The 22,293-nt window shown below is 44.1% G+C and overlaps 1 protein-coding gene across 1 annotated transcript in view; it reads right to left on the reverse strand.

Annotated features, from left to right (window-relative positions):
• Positions 1-698: 698 nt before the first annotated feature.
• srbd1 (S1 RNA binding domain 1) overlaps positions 699-22,293 on the reverse strand; it is a 222,944-nt gene continuing 201,349 nt past the window's right edge. Inside the window, exons 21-22 of the mRNA XM_033025530.1 lie at positions 13,741-13,925; positions 699-1,719 (exon numbers count right to left, since the gene is read on the reverse strand). Of these exons, the coding sequence (XP_032881421.1) occupies positions 1,430-1,719; positions 13,741-13,925 (475 nt within the window). The 3' untranslated portion in view covers positions 699-1,429. The remainder of the gene's footprint in view (positions 1,720-13,740; positions 13,926-22,293) is intronic.

Raw genomic sequence — 22,293 nt, forward strand, 5'->3', positions numbered from 1 at the left:
TTACCAGGAATTACTAGGTGATTGGATTTATATCCTTAAAATCAGTATCGCTGATTGCCAACTATTTTGTGCATGGTTAATTGTCCAATTCAAATATTCATATTTAAGCTATCATATTTTTATCATATTCCCTGGGAACTCATTAGTGTTTTTTTTTAAGCTCAGAAACTAATTGTAAGCCATTCCAACATTATTCCTTGGTACAAATTCCCTTTGAGAGTAGAATGGGCTGGAGGCAAATAATTTTGATTCAAGCTTTGGGTTACTGGATAAATAACAAAAAAAAAAACAAGAGATCTAATACAGTAGGGGAATATGGGATTAATTTTGAAATTGCCTGATTAGTGCATTGCTACCCTCCAATAATTGCCTTTTGTTTTCCCAAGGCTTTTACTTTATTAGAGTTTGGCATCTGTATTGGTCTGCAAAATCTGTCACTCAACACAAGCAGCTGGGTGGTGCTATGGAGAGGCCACTACTGGAATTCTTAAGGGATGCACTGTTAGACAAAGCAATATAGTAGGCATGCAAATCTCTGCTGCTTCTGTACAATTTACTTCTATTTAAATTCCCATGAACTTTTTTAATTTTCTGCTCACATTATCATTCCAATTTTACCTGATGAATGATTGAACTTGCTTTTTGAAATATTGCAACTTGATAATTTGTATGTGTCCTCAATGATACAAAAGATAGCATTACACTATAACCTCTATTTTTATGAGAATACAGTACTTGCCCATCTTGTGTTTCTACACAAAAAGAAAAGTGCATTTCTGTCCATTACATGAGGAATAAAACTTGTATTATTAATAATATCTGTATACATGATAATCTATATTACTGGTTCAGAACATGGGTGTGTATTTTATTTCAGACTAACAAACAAGGTTATGTAACATAAATGCCGATTGTGTTCCACATGAGCCAATTACAGTGTTTAGTTTAATGAAACAGGCCCTTCGACCCACCAAGTCCGCACCGACCAGCGATCCTCGCACATTAACACTACTCTGCACACATCAGGGACAATTTTACATTTACACAAAGCAAATTAGCCCACAAACCTGTACTTCTTTGGAGTGTGGGAGGAAACCGAAAATCTCAGAGAAGTCCACCAAGGTCACGGAGAGAACGTACACACTCCGTACAGACAAGCACTCATAGCCAGGATCGCACCCGGGTCTCTGGCATCGTATGCGCTATAAGGCAGGAACTCTATATATGCAAATGCCCGTACTATTTTCTCTCATTGATAAATTGTTCATAAAGACTGCAATTACAAATTCAAATCATTAATTGACTTTCTCAGACACTCAGACATTCTTAATTGTGTTTGGGTCTCTGAATTTAGATAATTTACCAGAAAACATTCAATATTTTAGCTGATGCCTTGTTCGATGCAAAAAAAAAAAAAGTGTTTTGTTTTTTATAAAACTCGTATGAGATCCAAAGAAATCCTGTTTCTTGCACGATCAACCTCCATCACTTTAACTTCTACTCTTTCACCCGGACCAAGGCCTAGACTTCGACGTCTTTTAGATGCAGGTAGCTTGGCTGCAGTAATGTAACGAATAGGGATCAGGCCAGATCTACCGACACCTATGTCCACAAAGACTCCGAAAAGAGTAGCGTTGTCCACTCTTCCAGTCAGAACCGTTCCATTTCTTAAATCATCAAGGGAGACAATGTTTCTTTTAAAATCACGTTGTTCAAATCCTGCACAGGAACATAAAATAAGGCACATTAGAAACAATTTCTAGTCTTGTTTTAATTTGAAATATATATAAATTAGGGTATTCAGATATACAGTGGCTTGCAAAAGTATTCATACCCGTTGAACTTTTCCACATTTTGTCACGTTACAACCACAAACGTAAATGTATTTTATTGGGATTTTATGTGATAGACCAACACAAAGTGGCGCATAATTGTGAAGTGGAAGGAAAATGATACATGGTTTTCAAATATTTTTACAAATAAAAAACTGAAAAGTGTGGCGTGCAAAAGTATTCAGCCCCCTTTACTCTGATACCCCTAAATAAAATCCAGTGCAACCAATTGCCTTCAGAAGTCACCTAATTAGTAAATAGAGTCCACTTGTGTGTAATCTAATCTCAGTATAAATACAGCTGTTCTGTGAAGGCCTCAAAGGTTCGTTAGAGAATATTAGTGAACAAACAGCATCATGAAGCCCAAGGAACACACCAGACAGGTCAGGGATAAAGTTGTGGAGAAGTTTAAAGCAGGGTTAGGTTATAAAAAAATATCCCAAGCTTTGAACATCTCACGGAGCACTGTTCAATCCATCATCCGCAAATGGAAAGAGTATGGCACAACTGCAAACCTACCAAGACATGGCCGTCCACCTAAACTGACAGGCCGGGCAAGGAGAGCATTGATCAGAGAAGCAGCCAAGAGGCCCATGGTAACTCTGGAGGAGCTGCAGAGATCCAAAGCTCAGGTGGGAGAATCTGTCCACAGGACAACTATTAGTCGTGCACTCCACAAATCGGGCCTTTATGGAAGAGTGGCAAGAAGAAAGCCATTGTTGAAAAAAAGCCATAAGAAGTCCCGTTTGCAGTTTGCCACAAGCCATGTGGGGGACACAGCAAACATGTGGAGGAAGGTGCTCTGGTCAGATGAGACCAAAATTGAAGTTTTTGGCCTAAATGCAAAACGCTATGTGTGGCGGAAAACTAACACTGCACATCACCCTGAACACACCATCCCCACTGTGAAACATGGTGGTGGCAGCATCATGCTGTGGGGATGCTTTTCTTCAGCAGGGACAGGGAAGCTGGTCAGAGTTGATGGGAAGATGGATGGAGCCAAATACAGGGCAATCTTGGAAGAAAACCTGTTAGAGTCTGCAAAAGACTTGAGACTGGGGTGGAAGTTCACCTTCCAGCAGGACAACAACCCTAAACATACAGCCAGAGCTACAATGGAATGGTTTAGATCAAAGCATATTCATGTGTTAGAATGGCCCAGTCAAAGTCCAGACCTAAATCCAATTGAGAATCTCTGGCAAGACTTGAAAATTGCTGTTCACAGACGCTCTCCATCCAATCTGACTGAGCTTGAGCTATTTTGCAAAGAAGAATGGGCAAAAATTTCAGTCTCTAGATGTGCAAAGCTAGTAGAGGCATACCCCAAAAGACTTGCAGCTGTAATTGCAGCGAAAGGTGGTTCTACAAAGTATTGACTCAGGGGGGCTGAATACTTTTGCACGCCACACTTTTCAGTTTTTTATTTGTAAAAATATTTGAAAACCATGTTTCATTTTCCTTCCACTTCACAATTATGCACCACTTTGTGTTGGTCTATCACATAAAATCCCAATAAAATACATTTACGTTTGTGGTTGTAACGTGACAAAATGTGGAAAAGTTCAAGGGGTATGAAAACTTTTGCAAGCCACTGTACATATAAAAAAGTTGGGCTATTTGAAATGAAAACTTTTTATATTGCCACATAGTTTCCTTGGTCATTTGGCTATGTGGTAAAATACAGTTTGTAAATCTCCATCTTCCCACACCTCCTAATGTGGAATATTGGAACATTACATACACGTTTCCGAAAAATAAAGTATTCACAAAATACATTTTACGGAGTTGTGATGAGACTCAAGTTGGCTGCCATTATATCTATAGTAAGGCTTGGAGTGTCTTATATGGCAGAATGGGACATATGTCTAACTCTTGAGCACTGAACATGCTACCATCTTTGTACCATCTACCTCACTTAAGTAAAATGGATGAACTTCAGAAATGGACAATGCTTGTCAATGGGAGCTTGCCATTTGGGAATGTGAAGGATTTAAATGTCTGTGGCAGATTAAAGGGTCAAATTGGGTGGCAATACATTTAACTGGAGAAATACATGTGTGTAAAACTGACTGATCCACTGCAGGAAGGAAGCAAGCATTTATTTGATTTTTTCTCGATAATAGATTGTGCTGTAGCTAATAAAGATCAAAGCTCTCAACCTATAATGCAGAGGAAAGGGAAAAAGCATCAGATGGACTGTTTTAATTGTGCTGGCTAATGGATAAATGTATGCCAGCATCCTAATGGCAAGAACCCCTATGCTTAATTTCAGTTGAGCTATATTTATTATTTGATTATATTTTAACCCGAGCCAACAGATTACGTTTAACAATTCATTGAGAAGATGGTCTTTCTTCGTACTCAAGCATCATCCCCCACTAAGCACTGAACCCACACTGTTGACCCAGCTAGGAGGTGAGACTGTTGCCAATGAGATGAACTGAGATTAAGGAAAATCGCAATTTAGCAACGTAAAAGTGGTCTTGCACAAGTTAGATATGGAGTGTCAGCTCTAAGGAAAGAGGCTCACAAGAACGGGGTGGAGTGGGTACCCACTATTGCAATTTAATCAGTACATGCCCTAAAGTTCAGTATTTGGCACAATGTTTTTAACCTCACACATGCAGGTAACCAAATAATTTACCAGACTAAATATGTTTGCGATCGACAGTTAATAATACCAGTGTTGATGTTTTTGGTTTACCAGCAACATCTTAAAGATAACATGTTACCTCCTCATTCCTACATTCACCAAATGTGTTCCGTCACATATCTCTAAATGCAATTACACCAAAATTTATATTGATGTGTACATAGTTAGAGGTTCATTAATTCTAAAGAAAGTTTGTTTCTACTTTAGATTCAAGATTCAAGAGAGTTTATTGTCATGTGTCCCAGATAGGACAATGAAATTCTTGCTTTGCTTCAGCACAACAGAATATAGTAGGCATAAATAAATACAGAACAGATCAGTGTGACCATATACTATTGAATATATATACACACACACACACACACATAAACTGCGATAGATCCCCTCGATGGTAGGGAGGTCAGAGCCGGTGATGGACTGGGCAGTGTTTACAACATTTTCCGCTCCTGGGCGCTCAAGTTGCCGAACCAAGCCACGGTGCAACCGGTCAGCATGCTCTCTACTGTGCACCTGTAGAAGATCGAGTAGTCCTCCTTGACATACCGATTCTCCGTAATCTTCTCAGAAAGCAGAGGCGCTGATGTGTTTTCTTTATAATTGCATCAGTGTTCCCGTACCAGGAGAGATCTTCAGAGATATGCACGCCCAGGAATTTGAAGTTCTTGACCCTCTCAACCATCGACCCGTTGATATAAACGGGACTATGGGTCCCCATCCTACCCCTTCCAAAGTCCCCAATCAGTTCCTTGGTTTTGCTGGAGTTGAGAGCCAGGTTATTGTGCTGGAACCATTAGGTCAAATGGTCGATCTCACTTCTATACTCTGACACGTCCCCAACAGTGATACGTCCCACAACAGTGGTGTCGTCAGCGAACTTGATGATGGAGTTCTTACTATGACCGGCAACGCAGTCATAAGTATAGAGTGAGTACAGCAGGGGGCTGAGCACGCAGCCTTGAGGTGCTCCCGTGCTGATTGTTATCGAGGCTGACACATTTCCACCAATATGGACAGGCTGTGATCTGTGGATGAGGACGTCGAGGATCCAATTGCAGGGGGATGCGCAGAGACCCAGTTCTGATAGTTTGGTAACCAGCTTGGAGGGGATGATTGTATTAAATACCGAGCTGTAGTCAATGAATAACAGCCTGACATATGAGTTTTTGTTGTCCAAGTGGTCCAGAGCAGAGTGGAGAGCCAGAGAGATCGCATCCACCGTTGATCTGTTGTGGCGGTAAGCGAACTGCAGTGGGTCCAGGTTTTTGTCGAGGTATGAGTTGATTTGCGCCATGATCAACCTCTCAAAGCCACCGACGTCAGTGCCACTGGTCGATAGTCATTGAGGCACGTCACCTTGCTCTTCTTGGGCACCGACCGGTATTATTGATGCCCTTTTAAAGCAGGTGGGAACCTCAGACCTCAGAAGTGAGAGGTTGAAAATGTCTGTAAAAACTCCAGCCAGTTGGTCCGCACAGGTTTTTAGAACATGACCCGGCATACGATCAGGTCCAGTTGCTTTCCGAGGGTTCACCCCTCTGAAGGATTTTCTGACGTCGACCTCTGTGACCATGACCGAAATACAAGTTCAAGTTCAAGTGAGTTTATTGTCATGTGTCCCTGTATAGGACAATGAAATTCTTGCTTTGCTTAAGCACACAGAAAATAGTAGGCATTTACTACAAAACAGATAAATGTGTCCATATACCATGATATAAATATATACACACATGAATAAATAAACTGGTAGTGCAAATAACAGAAAGTGGTTGCTAATAATCAGAGTTTTGTCCGAGCCAGGTTTAATAGCCTGATGGCTGAGGGGAAGTAACTATTCCTGAACCTGGTTGTTGCAGTCTTCAGGCTCCTGTACCTTCTACCTGAAGGTAGCAGGGAGATCAGTGTGTGGCCAGGATGGTGTGGGTCTTTGATGATACTGCCAGCCTTTTTGAGGCAGCGACTGCGATAAATCCCCTCGATGGAAGGAAGGTCAGAGCCGATGATGGACTGGGCAGTGTTTACTACTTTTTGTAATCTTTTCCTCTCCAGGGCGCTCAAATTTCCGAACCAAGCCACGATGCAACCGGTCAGCATGCTCTCGACTGTGCACCTGTAGAAGTTAGAGAGAGTCTTCCTTGACAATCCGACTCTCCGTAATCTTCTCAGGAAGTAGAGGCGCTGATGAGATTTTTTGATAATTGCGTTCGTGTTCTCGGACCAGGAAAGATCTACAGAGATGTGCACCCCCAGGAATTTGAAGTTCTTGACCCTTTCAACCATCGACCCGTTGATATAAATGGGGCTGTGGGTCCCCCTCCTACTCCTTCCAAAGTCCACAATCAGTTCCTTGGTTTTGCTGGTGTTCAGGGCCAGGTTATTGCGCTGGCACCATATGGACAGTTGCTCGATCTCTCTTCTGTACTCTGACTCATCCCCATCAGTGATACGCCCCACAATAGTGGTGTCGTCAGCGAACTTGATGATGGAGTTCGCACTGTGGTTCGCTACGCAGTCATGGGTATAGAGTGAGTACAGCAGGGGGCTGAGCACGCAGCCTTGAGGTGCTCCCGTGCTGATTGTTATTGAGGCTGACACATTTCCACCAATACGAACAGACTGTGGTCTGTGGACGAGGAAGTCGAGGATCCAGTTGCAGAGGGATGCGCAGAGACCCAGTTCTGCGAGTTTGGTAACCAGTTTGGAGGGGATGATTGTGTTAAATGCCGAGCTGTAATCAATGAATAACAGCCTGACATATGAGTTTTTGTTGTCCAAGTGGTCCAGTGCGGAGTGGAGGGCCAGCGAGATCGCATCCACCGTTGATCTGTTGTGGCGGTACGCGAACTGCAGTGGGTCCAGGTTTTTGTCGATGTAGGAGTTGATTTGCTCCATGATCAACCTCTCAAAGCACTTCATCACCACCGGCGTTAGTGCCACTGGTCGATAGTCATTGAGGCACGTCACCTTACTCTTCTTGGGTGATACCATCACACTTTGGACATTTTACTTTACATACTGTGCGGAAACAGGTCCATCGGCCGACTATGATCCCTGTACACTAACCTACAATCATAATCATAGCAGCTTAACAACTTTTAAAGGGAGCATATAAAAATAAGCTATGAGTAGGTGGCATTTATGCCAAAGGAGCATCGACATAGTGTGGGACCAGTTTCGAACAAAAACTCGACCAGCCTCGGCAAAACTGCCAAGTCAGAAGATGAATATTCTGTAGGAAAGAACTGCAGATGCTGGTTTAAAACAAATGTAGATACAAAATGCTGGAGTAACTCAGCGGGGCAGGCAGCATCTCTGAAGAGAAGGAATGGTGACGTTTTGGGTCGAGACCCTTCTTCTGAAGAAAAGATTGTCTGAAGAAGGGTCTCGACCCGAAATGTCACCCATTCCTTCTCTCCAGAGATGCTGCCTGACCCGCTGAGTTACTCCAGTATTTTGTGTATACGCTGGATATTCATTGGTATGTGACTGGCCTTCTGATGTCCCAAAGCCTATCAGGGACATGATGGAGTTCTCCCCTCCTCCTGGATGAGTGCGGCACCAATAACACTTGAAAAACCCAACATCGTTCAGGACAAAGCAACTTGCTTGATTGGCATACTAAACATCATTCTAAACATCGATAGCCTTCATCAACAGCCAATTGCAGCTACAGTATGTACCCTGTACAAAATGCACTGCAGTTATTTGTCTAGGCTACTGCAACATTAGGACCTGAATTTGCAGCCTCACCACCAAATATTCTGGCAGCAAGCCCGTGGGAACATTGCCACCTACAGGTTCCTCTACAAGGCAAACAACGTCCTGATTTAGAACTTCTCTAGTTTACTTTAGTTCTTCTTGTTGACCTCTAATTTCAGGTAGTCCTTGCTTTCTCCCTTTTTCCCTCCCCCCCCCGACATCAGTCTGAAGAAGGATCTCGACCCGAAACCTCGCCTACTCCTTTTCTCCATAGATGCTGCCTCACCCACTGAGTTTCTCCAGCATTTTTTGTCTACTCCTGATTTAGAAGTATATCTCTGTTCCCTGGAACTTCCTTTCCAACAGCTCTGTTTCACTAGCTGGACCTCAACGATCCAAGGTGGCTGCTCACCATCACCTTTTCATAGACAAAAATATTTGAACAACAAATGCTGGCCTTGCCAGTGATGTAATAAATACATTCTTTAAAACTATGGAGGTGCATCCTTCAAAGTCCGAAGTGACACTAAGCAAATGAGAAATGATTAAATTGTAATAGAACACAAAGTGCCGGAGTAACTCAGCGGGTCAGGCAGCATCTCTGGAGAACATGGATAGGTAACATTTCTGGTCACCTATTTTCTTTACACATGATTAAATCATTCTGGATTGAGTCCAACAATTCTTTTAACTTTCTTTGACTAAACTAAAGTAAATAAAAAGTGCAGAAATGTTTAATCAACTTGTTGCATAATCTGACTTTCTGTAACTGCAACCATTCGCCAGTTTAGCAAACAAAAAAGAGAGTGAGCTGAACAGAATTAAAATGGAATGTATACAGAATGAAATGCTGAGTTGGAGCAATCCAGTGAGGTGCTGTTTTGTATTGACTTGGTATTTCAATAAATATTCTACATTGGTAGAGATATGCATTTCAATTCATGGGAATTTTATTTTTATGGTCCCCTCATGTTCATTTTATTTTTATGATCCACTTCTGTTGATAATAGTTTATTTCAATTTGATTTTCAAAAAATGGTTAAAATTATTTATTTCCAGCTCAGCATCTACCTTCTATTTAACCTTGTTATGCCATGACTTTATTCTTGAGTCAATTTACGAGCACTCAGGCATTAGGACTATTTGGCAAAAAAAAGGAATAAACAACAATCTTTTATCCGCTAAGATCTACTTCAAAACCAGTTATCTATTCCTGATTGCACTTGGTCCAACTATGTCTTCTGTGCACACAACAGATTTGGCACATTATGCACCTTCCATACTGTAGTTGTGCTGCAGGACACTGCACGCCTGGTGTTTCTGAATAAATAACCAGATTAAACATATATATTTCACAGAAAACTAGTCTTACGCCACATTCTCCAAATGTAATCAATATGATGGTCACAAAACATCAACATAATGATCTCAAAGCAAACTTGTTCCAGTGTACCTCTGCCATTACTTCCCAGAGCTGACACATGCTCATTAAAATAATTAAAATGATATAATAATCTGCAAAGACGTGTAGTTTTGTAGGTTAATTGGCCTCTGTAGGGAGGGGATGAAAAAGTGGGAAAACATAGAACCTATGAACGGGTAATCGATGCTTGGTGGGCCGAAGGGCCTGTTTTCATGCTGTATCTCTAAAGGAAACTAATGTGTTGTTCAACGCAAATGATTTTACGACTGTACGAGTAAGTTTTACCTCATTAGAAGCAAAAGATAAATGCAAGTTAGCTAGCATTTTTAAATACGTCTTTTTTGTTTTATGAAAGCAACAAATAAATAAAAACATTGACATTTTGAAAAGTTCCGACTCAAAACGTCACACATGCTTTTTCTCCAGAGATGCTGCCTGACCCGTTGAGTTACTCCAGCACTTTGTGTCTATGCTCAGTATAAACCATCATCTGCAGTTCCCTTCTACAAATAAAACATCAAGTTTGATACATCTGCATTATGAACATTTGCTTTATGAGAAGATCAGAATACAACTTTGTGTCAAGAGCTCAAGGCATTGATGTCTGTCTTCGGTGAGAGGTGGTTTCAGAGATTTTGAAACTGATCCACACTTTAACTCCTGTAAGTTATGGATGAGGCTCTGGGAAATTTCTTTTTTTTATTTAAAAAAATAGCCTGCATCCCAGAGGAAATAAACCCACCCTTCTGGGCAACTTTTCAATACCAGGTTTGAGTGGATTGAAATATCTGGATATCTGGTGTGATTAGTAAAGAAGAGAGGGAAAGCCAACTCCATTCGAGTGCTTCTCCTGAGCAATTGTTTGGAATATGATCTTGCCAAAACCAACATCAACTTTTGGCAGAAAGACAAGACCACGACAATATTCTTAATTAGGCCATGACATCTGTTAGAATATGTCACCATATCAAGTAAGAACCCTCAAGGATGTCTACATCACTCATGCTGTGGCAGGTACTAAAGATTTCTGGGTTGGCCTTCACCTAATCTGCTCGATCATTTCCATCACTATGGCTTGCAAAACTTCAGAACCATTGAAACACTGCCACAAGAAAATCAATATCAATAGTCTCAAGGGCCATGCAGACAAAGCACATTTTTGTGAACGTTTCAGACAACTTAATTCCAAGCAAACATAGAGCCATAGAGTGTTCACTCTGCCTGGACTTCTCTGAACTCCACCGCAATTGAATCTATGAAGAGGCTCATAGCTACTCTTAGAGAAAACAGCGAGATTTGATGAGGAGGCTCAGCAGATCCAGCAAATTCCATCAGACCCAAAGGGGATTAAAATAGCTCTTTGGGAATCTCAATGTCCAGGTCGAACAAAAAACTTGTGAACTATGCAACATAAGGTGAGTGGAATGAAAATAGAAAATTCAGAAAATAGCTGATAACTGAACTTGTAATTTCCTCTCTGCTAACAAAGCTAAGGACCAAACAATTACGGTCTCCTCCAATTCAAGAGCCAGGAATGAAGAACAGCTTATCAAAGGCAATGAGACAGTCACCATCTTCAACAAGGAAAATACTTTTAAGAACCATTTGAGATCTTATCCTTGACATAAATGCCCTTCACTCCATTCTCCCACATATATTTGATCCAGTCACCCTGACACTGACTAGAGGTTGGAAAGACCAATTTCAAACTCAAGCTAAAGAAGAATAATCTTAGAAATAAGTATAGAAGGAATACAATTAAAGTTTATCTGGAATGGGGAAGATCATCCTGTGTGGAGAGATTAGGCAGGATGGACTATTTCTCTCTAGTTTAGTTTATTATTGTCACATGCACTGAGGTACAGAGAAAAGCTTTTTGGTGTGACTTATCCAGCCAAAAGACGATACATGATTACAATCAAGTCGTCAACAATATACAAATGGAGGATAAAGGGTACAATATTTAGTGAAAAATAAAATCCGATAAAGTCCAATTAAAGATAGTTCAAAGGCAGTGGCGGACTGGCCAGGGTGTCAGCTTGCCCAATGGCAAGTGGGCCCCTGATGAAGTGATAGCAAATGATGGCAAGTGGGCCCCTGTTAAATGATAGCATTGTAGTTGTAGGTGGGCCACCTTTGTCTCCTGGCAACCAATATTTTTAGATCCAGTCCGCCACTGTTCAAAGAATTAGAATTAGAATTAGAATTACCTTTATTGTCATTCAGAACTTACGGTCTGAACGAAATTTCGTGCCTGCAGTCATACATACAATAATACAGTAATAAACAACAATAAACACAAATTAACATCCACCACAGTGAGTCCTCCAAGCACCTCCTCACTGTGGTGGAGGCAAAAATCTTAGGGCTGCAGTCTCTTCCCTCCTCTTCTCCCTCTGCGCTGAGGCGATACCCTACCGGGCGATGGCACAAACAGTCCCACGGCTCACCGAACCCCGCAAACGGGCCGGCTCAAACACCGCGGCCCGGGGGTGGTCGAAGCTGCCGCCCTCCAGTCCAGCGGACGCAGCCGCTGACCCGCGGCTGAAGAGGAGGGAAGAGACTGCAGCCCTAAGATTTTTGCCTCCACCACAGTGAGGAGGTGTTTGGAGGACTCACTGTGGTGGATGTTAATTTGTGTTTGTTGTTGTTTATTATTGTATTATTGTATGTATGACTGCAGGCACGAAATTTCGTTCAGACCGTAAGATCTGAATGACAATAAAGGTAATTCTATTCTATTCTATTCTAACCCCGGACTCAGGTCACCGCCGCCAGAACGCCGCCCCAGCCACCGGAGCACCGTTCCAGGCCCGAGCCGGATCGCCCTCACGTGAGTGCTGTTCCTCCCTCGAGCTGGGCCGCTCCGACGGGAGCGCCATTCCACCCTCGAGCTGGGCCGCCCCGACGGGAGCGCCATTCCACCCTCGAGCTGGGCCGCTCCGACGGGAGCGCCATTCCACCCTCGAGCTGGGCCGCTCCGACGGGAGCGCCATTCCACCCTCGAGCTGGGCCGCCCCGACGGGAGTGCCACAGCCCCTCACGGGAGAGTCTCAGCCCCGCGCCAGGCCGCCCTCACGGGAGCGTCACAGCCCCTCACGGGAGCGCCGTTCCAGCCCCGAGCCGGACCACCCTCACGGGAGCGAGCCCAGGGCAAGTCCTGACTGGCTCTGCCTCCGGAGTCTCGAGGTCGCCAGCTCCGCCATTAGGCCTCAGCGCAGACGGAGGCAGAGAAGGGGGATACGACAAAAAAGTCGCATTCCCCCGAAGGGAGAGACAGCAAGCCCCGTTTCAACCCCCCCCCCCCCCCCCCCCACATAAACACAACCTAAAAACCAAAAACTTAACTAGACAAAACGAAAAAAACCCACAAAAAAGTAAAAACAAACGGACTGCAGGCGAGCCGCTGCTGCCAGGGCAGCGCCGCCACTTCCGGATTAGGTCGATAGGAGGTCAAACCAGCAATCTAGCTGGTGAGAGGACAGTTCAGGGCAGGGGAGGGCAGTAGATCTGACGGGATTATACCATAGACCTTCCAATAGCCAGCAAGAGATAGAGGAACAGATATGTAAAAAGATTATGGAACGATGTAAAAGCAACAAGGTTATCGTATTGGGTCACTTTAACTTCCCCAATATTGTCTAGGACTTCCTGAGTGCAGGAGACCGTGGCTGGGCAGAATTTATTAGGTGTATCCGAAAGTTTCATGAAACAGCTTGTGGATAGTCCAACTAGAGGAGGGACCATACTGGACCTTGTATTGGGAAGAAAGCCTGACCAGGTGACTGATGTTTCAGTGGAAGAGCATTTTCAAAACAGTGATCATAACTCCTTACATTGAAAAAGCGTTATGAATGAGGATAAGCCTAGACCTTGTGGGAAAGTAATACATTGGGGAGGGGGCAAATTCCCACATTATTAGGCAGATGGTTGGGAGATTAAATTTGGAATAGCTGCGATTGGATAAATCCACATCTAACATGCGGGAGTCATTTAAAGACCAGCTGGCTAGAGTTCAGTTTCAGCATGTTCCAGTATGTGGGGCAAGGATCACAGATACTAACATATATTTGTTTAAGGTGTAAATAATTGCCATAGTCCTTGATAAACCCAAGGCTGTTGTTGGAAGTCGTTACCTGCTCTAATGTCATAGTCGCGAGGCTGTTTTAGTCCATCAATAATCATCTGAAGTGTTGGCACTGTTGTATCAAGTTTTTGAGCTAAAGTATCGATTGAATTGTTTCTCAATGCTGCGTTCACACTATTCTGCATAGCAGAGCTCCCAATGTCACACAGGTTTCCGCCAATGAACGACAAGAACCTGAAATAGGTAGAAGGAAAATTAGAAACACAGTGTAACAAAACAAAATTAAATGCTGTTGCTGCACAAAACCTGATAAAAATGTTCAACTATTTGTCAATATGCATCCTTTTCACCACCATTAACAATGTTTTATGACTGCCAGCCTGGGATAACCAAAAATCTCTTATGTTGTCACAAAAACATTCTATGTTAATATCTCACCAGAGTCACTTGTGCAAATAATTATTTATCTAAAAAAAACTAGTAACAGATGGTCTGTTCTTTTATTTTGCAGAGATGTTACTGATTATGAAATAAATTAAACATTTAGCTGGATTAAAAGCTTGGAAATGGAAGCAGATAAAAATACAGGAAGTTGAATCCATGACTCTAAAATCTTCTGGACCTTCCCCTCCTATATACACTCTCATTGGTGGGAATAAGATACAGCATTTCCTTTGGTCCCGTGTTCTTCATTCTCAGTCACAGCATTTCTCTCTTCTTACAGACTGCAGAATTTACATATCTGAACATACTGATAATATGTAAAAGTCACCAATATCATTCTTTGTTATTAATTTTCCAAATTATTGTATTCTGGCTTGCTAATTGCCTGCTACCCCTAGATGTTGGCCTATAGTGATTTTACGAGGAAAACAAGGTCCAGTTCCAACCTTACCATTTAAAACATAACCAGAAAATTGCACCCCTTTCCACCTTTCCACCTCCCACCCACCCATGTTCCACTTATATTCTTCATTGGCTTTTCCAATAATTTTTTTTACCAATACTCTTACCAATTACTTTTACTTCCTTATTTTTGCCCGATCTTTGATTCTCCAGTTATCGCATCCTCTGCAGTATCCTCATCGATCCTATCCATTCACTCTTCCATAACTCCTCCATAAATCTGTGCTGGTTTGTCTTAATTAGTCTAGTTTTCCCCCCAAGTGACCACTAATGCTGTCCCAGATCAATGTTTCTAAAAACCATTCCACCACTGTTTGTATATTAACCAAATTTGTATGTTGTCTTTCTAATTAAAAGTATTTTGATTCAAATATTTTGCTGTTTGAGGAATAATGTCAACATACTAGTAAATGTATCGTTTCACAGAAAATTCAAATAAAAAATTGCAGATGCTGAATATTTTAAAGAAAAACAGAAAATGCTTAAGTATGTTAGTCAGCATCTGTGGAAACAGAAACATAGTAATTATTCATGTTGATAACTGGTTCACATGTTAGGTTTTGAACTGACAAGTTAACTATTTCTCCCTCCACAGATACTTCCTGGCCTGCTGAGTATATCAGCACCTATAGCTTTATAGGTTGCCTTTCAAAACCAGCAGCGTGTCCATTCACATACATTGGTGGAAAAGGTCACTTTGATGTCATTAAAATACAAATGTCTCTGGAAAATTGACAAATTATCCTGCTGTATCTTTCCTGTTCACATTGTGTTTATAGTTTTGGTTATTTAATCCAAATTAGACATGGTATATCATAAAGTTACAGGTTGTCTCAGTATATCTCAGAACTCTGAAATTCAATGGATGAACACTTAGAAAAATGTCAGCCCCCCCCAAAAAAAGCATTTAAGTCCTGGTTCATCAGAAAACACAAGACTCAAATGCATCAGAATTATGGAAATAAACTATTGCAGATGTTGAATCTTAAAGAAAAAATTATGCAATCTAAAGCATTGCCATGAAATGACAACGTCTTAAAATTTTCTGACATTACTTCAGTGTGGAATGAGCTGCACAGTTGACAATGAGTTGCTCATTGCAACGGCTGAATGATATAAATGATCATGCAAGCACAACGTCTGTGGTGGGTCACAGCTGCCCGAATAGTGAAGGACATGATATAAGTAAAGTGGAATGCAAGTGAAATGAAACTTGTGGCTTCCTAAGAAATGCTTTGAGAAAGATTATTTTCTAGTGCACTACCTACAATTCAATTAAAAAAAACCCTAATAGATAAATATATCAGGAGTAGTGCAGTTTTACTTTCTCACTTTTCTTAGCGTTCCCCAAATCGGAACAGTCAAGTAAACTGCTCCACGGGCTCAGCAGGCCACCAGGAATCATGTGAATAATTGTCTTCTACTCTTACTCTGCTCATTATGTGGGAAAATGATTGTCCACAAACCCTCCGCCCAAGTCAAACATCATTTGAAAATCATTTGGCACTGTAGATTGGCTATTTCATACTCGCCAATTATAGTCCTTGTTAGTAGTGACTCCGCCTAGTATTTGCTCTATATTATCAAGAGCTTGCCTACGCTAGTTAGTATGAGTAGCAGCTGGGAAATGTAATGTTTGCAGATCCTTGCTGTAAATAGATTGAATAAACATGTGTTGTATCTTTAAATGTTTTCGTGTCACCTCATTACATAGTGTCAGAGAGTGAATCTTACGCACTTTGTTCATGTTTATTGGGTTTTGTTTAAAAAAAATATTTTCTGTGTTTACTATCTCCATCATGGCAAATTCGTGTCGCCATCCAAGTCCTCTGATCTTTGACTCTGACATTGCTGAACGCTGGCGTCTTTTCAAGCACGACTACACTCATTATGCTCGCATCGTTCATCGCAATGACCCCCCCCCCCCCCCCCCCCCCCCCCGATGTGTGTGCCTCTGTTCTGCTTAACTTGGCGGGACCAGAAGCAACGAATCGCACCGACAACTTCACTTTTGCGCCTGCTGTTTTGGATGATAACGGTCAGGTCAGAGTGCCTGCTGGGACGATCGACAACCCTGCAGTTTTGCTCAGAAAGTTCAGAGAGCTATGTGACCTGCCCTCAAACTACATTATTGAAAGGACCACATTTAATGCTCATTTACAGCAGGTCGGGGAACCGATTGAGCATTTTATCAGTGACCGGAAGCATATGGCTGCATGCTGTCAATTTCGTGATTTACGAGATGAGCTCATCCGCGACAAACTTGTTGGAGGTATGCTTGATAGCAAGTTACGGGGTGAACTTCTTCGTAATACTGACCTAACCCTTCATCAAGCAGAGCATGCATGTCGGATTTCTGAGATAACGTCTCCCCACACTTTCTGTGCCCTTCGGTCACCGTTCGCAGCATAGTGTCAATCTTACAGACTACTCCTCCCGCAACTCCCGCACGGGGTCTACTGATCAGTGTCAAAATTGCAACTATTTCCATGCTACAGGTCGTCAGTTCTGTGTTGCTTATGGGAAAGCCTGTAATTTTTGCAAGAAATTAAACCACTTTGCACGATGCTGCCATTCCCGTGTGAATCAAGCAGCTTCAAGAATGAGCCTGCACCTGCTACAACATGAGCTTGCTGATAATGACTTCCAAGAGCCTGACTTGCCATCCCCCGCTCCGCTCTCGGAAAGTGCAGATAACAGTTCCGCCATGCATTCGCTCTTCCCTTCGTCTAACGAGCAATTTGACCCTGAGGTAACCATGTTTATGAATAACAGGCCTTTGATCGCGAAGGTTGATACTGGGGCCAAATGCAACATCATCTCTTTAACAGAATTTTAAAAAATTCGTAATGCTGAATGTATTGAACAGGCCTCAACCACGCTTTGGGCTTACGGGGGAGATGTTCTACACCCACTTGGTCAAGCTGATTTAAAGTGCACCATAGATGCGCAGACCCGTACCTTAAAGTTCTATATTGTTAAAGGGGATTCAGAGATTTTGCTCGGTATCAATGCATGCCACGATCTAGGCCTGGTATACTTTGGCCGCGCTGTCCATCAAACTCTTTCTCACTGACGGGCCCACTCAACAGGTACTCTCTCAATACAAAGAACTGTTTAACGACGAGCTTGGAAAGTTGCCTATCAAATACCACACTGTTGTCGATCCCAAAGTCACTCCAGTGGTCAGAGCACCACATCGTGTTCCGCATGCCATGCGTGACAGAGTACACAATTAACTCAAGCGGATGGTCTCCATGGGTGTTATTGCTGAAGTTACTGACCCATCTGATTGGATTTCCACGATGGTGGTCGCAACAAAGAAAAACAAGGAGGAGATACGTATCTGCATAAACCCCAGAGATCTTAACACTGCCATCAAATGCCCGCATTACCCAATGCGAAAGACTGAAGAAGTCGCTGCCCAGATAAGCAACGCAGCAGTATTCTCAGTTCTGGATGCCAAAAGCTCGTTTTGGCTGATTCCACTGGACCCAGACTCGTCCAATCTCACTACGTTCGGCCGATACAAATTTCTGAGAATGTCCTTTGGCATCAACTCTGCCAGCAAAGTTTTCCAGCGAACGATGGAACAATTGTTTGCTGAGGACCCATGCGCCATCATTGTTGATGATATTCTCGTTTATGAAAGCGACTTGGCTGAACATGACGCTAACCTGAAGAAAGTACTTGACCATGCCAAAGACATTCAGCTCAAACTCAATCCCCTGAATTGCAAATTTCAAGTTCCAGAAGTTACTTACTTCGGACATGTTTTCACAAGTGATGGTCTCAGACCAGACCCGTCAAAGGCTGCTGCTATCAACGAACTGCCGGTTCCTGCTGACGTCGTGAGCCTACGCATGTTCCTTGGAATGGTCAACTACCTGTGAAAATTTATTCCCAACCTCTGCGACATATCTGCCCCCTGCGAGAACTGACAAGGACGCTGCATGGTCCTGGTATCCGCAGCACCAAAGAGCTTTTCACACTCTCAAATTGTAGTTGGCTAGCACACCTACTCTCGCCTACTTTGCTTTGGAGTTACCAGTAACGCTCACATGCGATGCGTCCCAGTACAGACTAGGCGCTGCGTGCCTACAGACCACTACCGATGGCGATTTCAAGCCCGTTTCATACGCCTCTCGCACACTGACACTGAACAACGTTACGTCCAGATCGAAAAAGAACTGCTCGCAGTGGTTTTCGCCTGCACGAAATTCAAGGACTTTATCTTTTGGAAGTCTGTGACTATAGAAAATGACCACCAGCTGCTGGTCACTATTTTTAACAAACCCATGCACGCTGCCCTAGCACGACTACAACGAATGATGATGCAACTGCAGCGATTTGATTTTACCATCGTCTATAAGAAAGGCAAAGACATGCACATAGCAGATACGCTATCAAGAGCCCCACGCAAAACTAACGAACACCAACTCTCTGAACAGGATCAATTTTCAGTAACGAAGGTATCGTATGTTCCGACTGATTGCTTGAGCAGCCTCGCAGAACGCACGGCTATTGATGAGATTTTACAATTGCTGTCTGCAGTCATCTGGCGTGGTTGGCCAGATAAACACCACAACACCCCGCTCGCAATCCGCCCATACTTCCTGGTTCACGACGAATTGGCATTACAGGACAGCATTATAGTTAAGGGCCACAAGGCAGTGGTCCCAGCTGCCCTTCAGGACAAATACTTCAACGCCGTCAACAGGCGCCACCCTGGCGTGGAGGCAACCCTCCAAAGGGCACAAAGCATGTTTTACTGGCCCTTAATGACCAAATACATACGCGAAAAATCCCGAAGTTTGCGCTGTCTGCAAAAGCCTGACACCATAATCACCAGAAGCAGCCTTTACTGCCGCACCTGGTCCCTGCTCTCCCGTAGTCCACGTTAGCCACCGCCATAGTCGAATGGCATGGGAAACACTATCTGGTTCTTGTTGACTCTTACTCGGGCTGGTTCAAAATTGACTTACTTCAAACCATTACTTCTGAAGCGGTTATCGAGAAGTTGCAGCGTCACCTCTCCGTGCACGGCTCCCCTGCACGTCTTCTGTCCAACAACGGCAGACAGTTCACCAGCCAAACTTTCAAATCTTTGCAAAACAATGGGACTTTCGACATATTACCAGCAGCCCTGAGTTCCCGCAATCCAATGGACTCGCCGAACGAGCTGTCAGAAGCGCAAAACAACTAATGGAGCGGTCCTACCTTGTAAAATTAGACGTATACCTGGACCTGCTCAACCTAAGGAGCATTGCACTGGATGCCATACTGGGTTCCCCAGCCAAACCCGTGCTCCCGTGCCTGTGTCCCAGCAGCTTTTGCAGCCACAAGTTCGTTCCCCGTCTGCAGTCCAGAGCAACTACAATTCAAACGTGACACGCAGAAACGCTTCTTTGACAAATCAAGCAAGCCACTAAAATCTCCCGCACATGGACAAGTGGTCCGTCTCCAGACCAACAAAGGCCATGCACGTCTGCGTCACATCTACGGCCCTGCTAAAGAACCGCGCTCTTATCTGGTTGAAGCGGACAGAGCCATCTACAGACGCAACCGTCAACATATCCTTCCAGTGAAGGAACTGCGTTCCGCGACTCCATATCCAGATGTCCTGCGTTTCGTATACAGGTGCACAACCTTTTATCCGAAAGCCTTGGGACCAGACACTTTTCGTAATTCAGAATTTGTCGGTCTTCGGAATGGAAATTTTTTAGCGTAGATTTTAATGGCTGGCTCAGTGGTAGAGTGCTCGGCTCATATCCGCAAGGTCGCGAGTTTGCGCCTTGATCGCGGCAGTAAATTCGGTCGCGAGTTTGAGTCTTCAATGTAGTTTTTTCTTGCAGAATAAATGTTTGTATGAAATGCAGTGTAGGAGAGGTGTACTGACTGTGTGGGCAGAACTTTGGAAGTGATTGCCCACCAGTCTAAAAAGCCGCTGTGTCTCCCTGTCCCTGGGATAGCAGGGGGCGATCAAACAGCACAATAACCCCCCCCCCTCCAACTCCAGAGGAATCCGCTCCCCAATGGGCCGCTACGGCGACAAGTGGCAGTTTGCCCACAGCCCGAGCTGCGCCCCCTCATCCGCCACCCCAAGAACAAGACGTACCTTGCACACCATCAGCTTCTGCCCCTACGTGTTCCTCTGGAGTTGGAGCGGGGCTGGGCTGGAGTTGCTGCTGGCTGTGGGTCTCTGGGATCTCCATGCTCGCAGTGGGCCTGGGGGTCGGTGTCCCGTTGGTCCTGACGTCTCCGGCCACCCCCCTGGACTGGAGCTGAGACTGGGAACTGTACCGCCCTTGCCCCCTCCCTCTGCAACTGCAAACAACCCCACTCTCCTGCAAGGGCGGTACAGCTCCCGGAGGATGGCAGGTGGCCGGAGACGTCAGGTCCAACAGGAACCCGCTCCCCGATGGGCCCCTACGACGCCCCGAGCTGCGCCCCGTCATCCGCAACCCAGGTCCCTCTGTAGTTGGAGCGGGGCTGGGCTGGGCTGCTGTTGGCTGTGGGTCTCTGGGATCTCCGTGCTTGCAGTGGGCCTGGGGGTCGGTGTCCCGTTGGTCCTGACGTCTCCGGTGACTGACACTGTCCTGCTGCAATCACCGACGTGAAGACAGTGCAAAGCCCCCGCGCCGGTGCAATGGGCGGGGAGCTGGAGAGGGGAGGGAAGGGGTCACACACATGGCCGGGAAGCAGATGGGTGTAGGTGGGGTGAAACTGAAGCGAGCGACAATCTGCTGCTGCCTGCCCGCTGAGTTAAAAAGTTCCCACGCAAGACTCACGAAACACTGTGTTTCGTGAGTCTACCGTGGGAACTTTTTAACTCAGCGGGCAGGCAGCAGCATATTGTCAATTATTAACCCTCCCGCACAATATACCCTCACCTTCTCTTTTATGAATGGGGATTTAGTTCCCCTTTCTTCGAGGACCGACCGGAGGTTCCGCTGTCACCTCTGCGGGCCGCCCTCGGTGAACGTTTTCAAGGACCTTTCTTCAAGGACCGAAAAAATGGCCGCTATTCGGAGGTTTTCGTTATTTGGATCTTCGGATAAAAGGTTGTGCACCTGTACCCTCCCACGGTCGGTCCCGCGGACCCACTGCCAACTAACGTTTCCACCGCGGCCTCCCCGCGGCGTTTGGCGACCAGCTCACCTATCTCATCACCCTCCCTGCCTGTCGGGTCGCCGGTCGTTTCCCCAATTCCCTCCCCGTTATTTTCTCCGGTGAAAGGAGGGGAGGCAGATTCGTACCGTACACGGGCCGGACGGGTTTGCAGGCCACCCATTAGATAGTGATTTTGTGTAATTTTACAAACTTTCCCAAATGTGTTATTAACATTCCACCTATATTGCATAGCCACTGATGCTTCTTTTGTTTCTACAAGGAAAGATGTAGATTGGCTATTTCATACTAGCCAATTATAGTGCTTGTTAGTAGTGACTCCACCTAGTATGTGCTTTATATTATCAAGAGCCTGCCTACGCCAGTTAGTACGAGTAGCAGCTAGGAAATATAATGTCTGCAGATCCTTGCTGTAAGTAGATTTAATAAACATGTGTAGTATCTTTATATGTTCATGTCACCTCATTACAGACACCTTCATAGAAAAGTGGTTGCTCTCATGAATCTCATTTCCATTAAATCCAAACTAGATGGTGCAATTTGTTAGCTAATCAGAAGACTACTA

The sequence above is a fragment of the Amblyraja radiata genome, chromosome 8 (assembly GCF_010909765.2).
Source record: "Amblyraja radiata isolate CabotCenter1 chromosome 8, sAmbRad1.1.pri, whole genome shotgun sequence".
NCBI lineage: Eukaryota > Metazoa > Chordata > Chondrichthyes > Rajiformes > Rajidae > Amblyraja > Amblyraja radiata.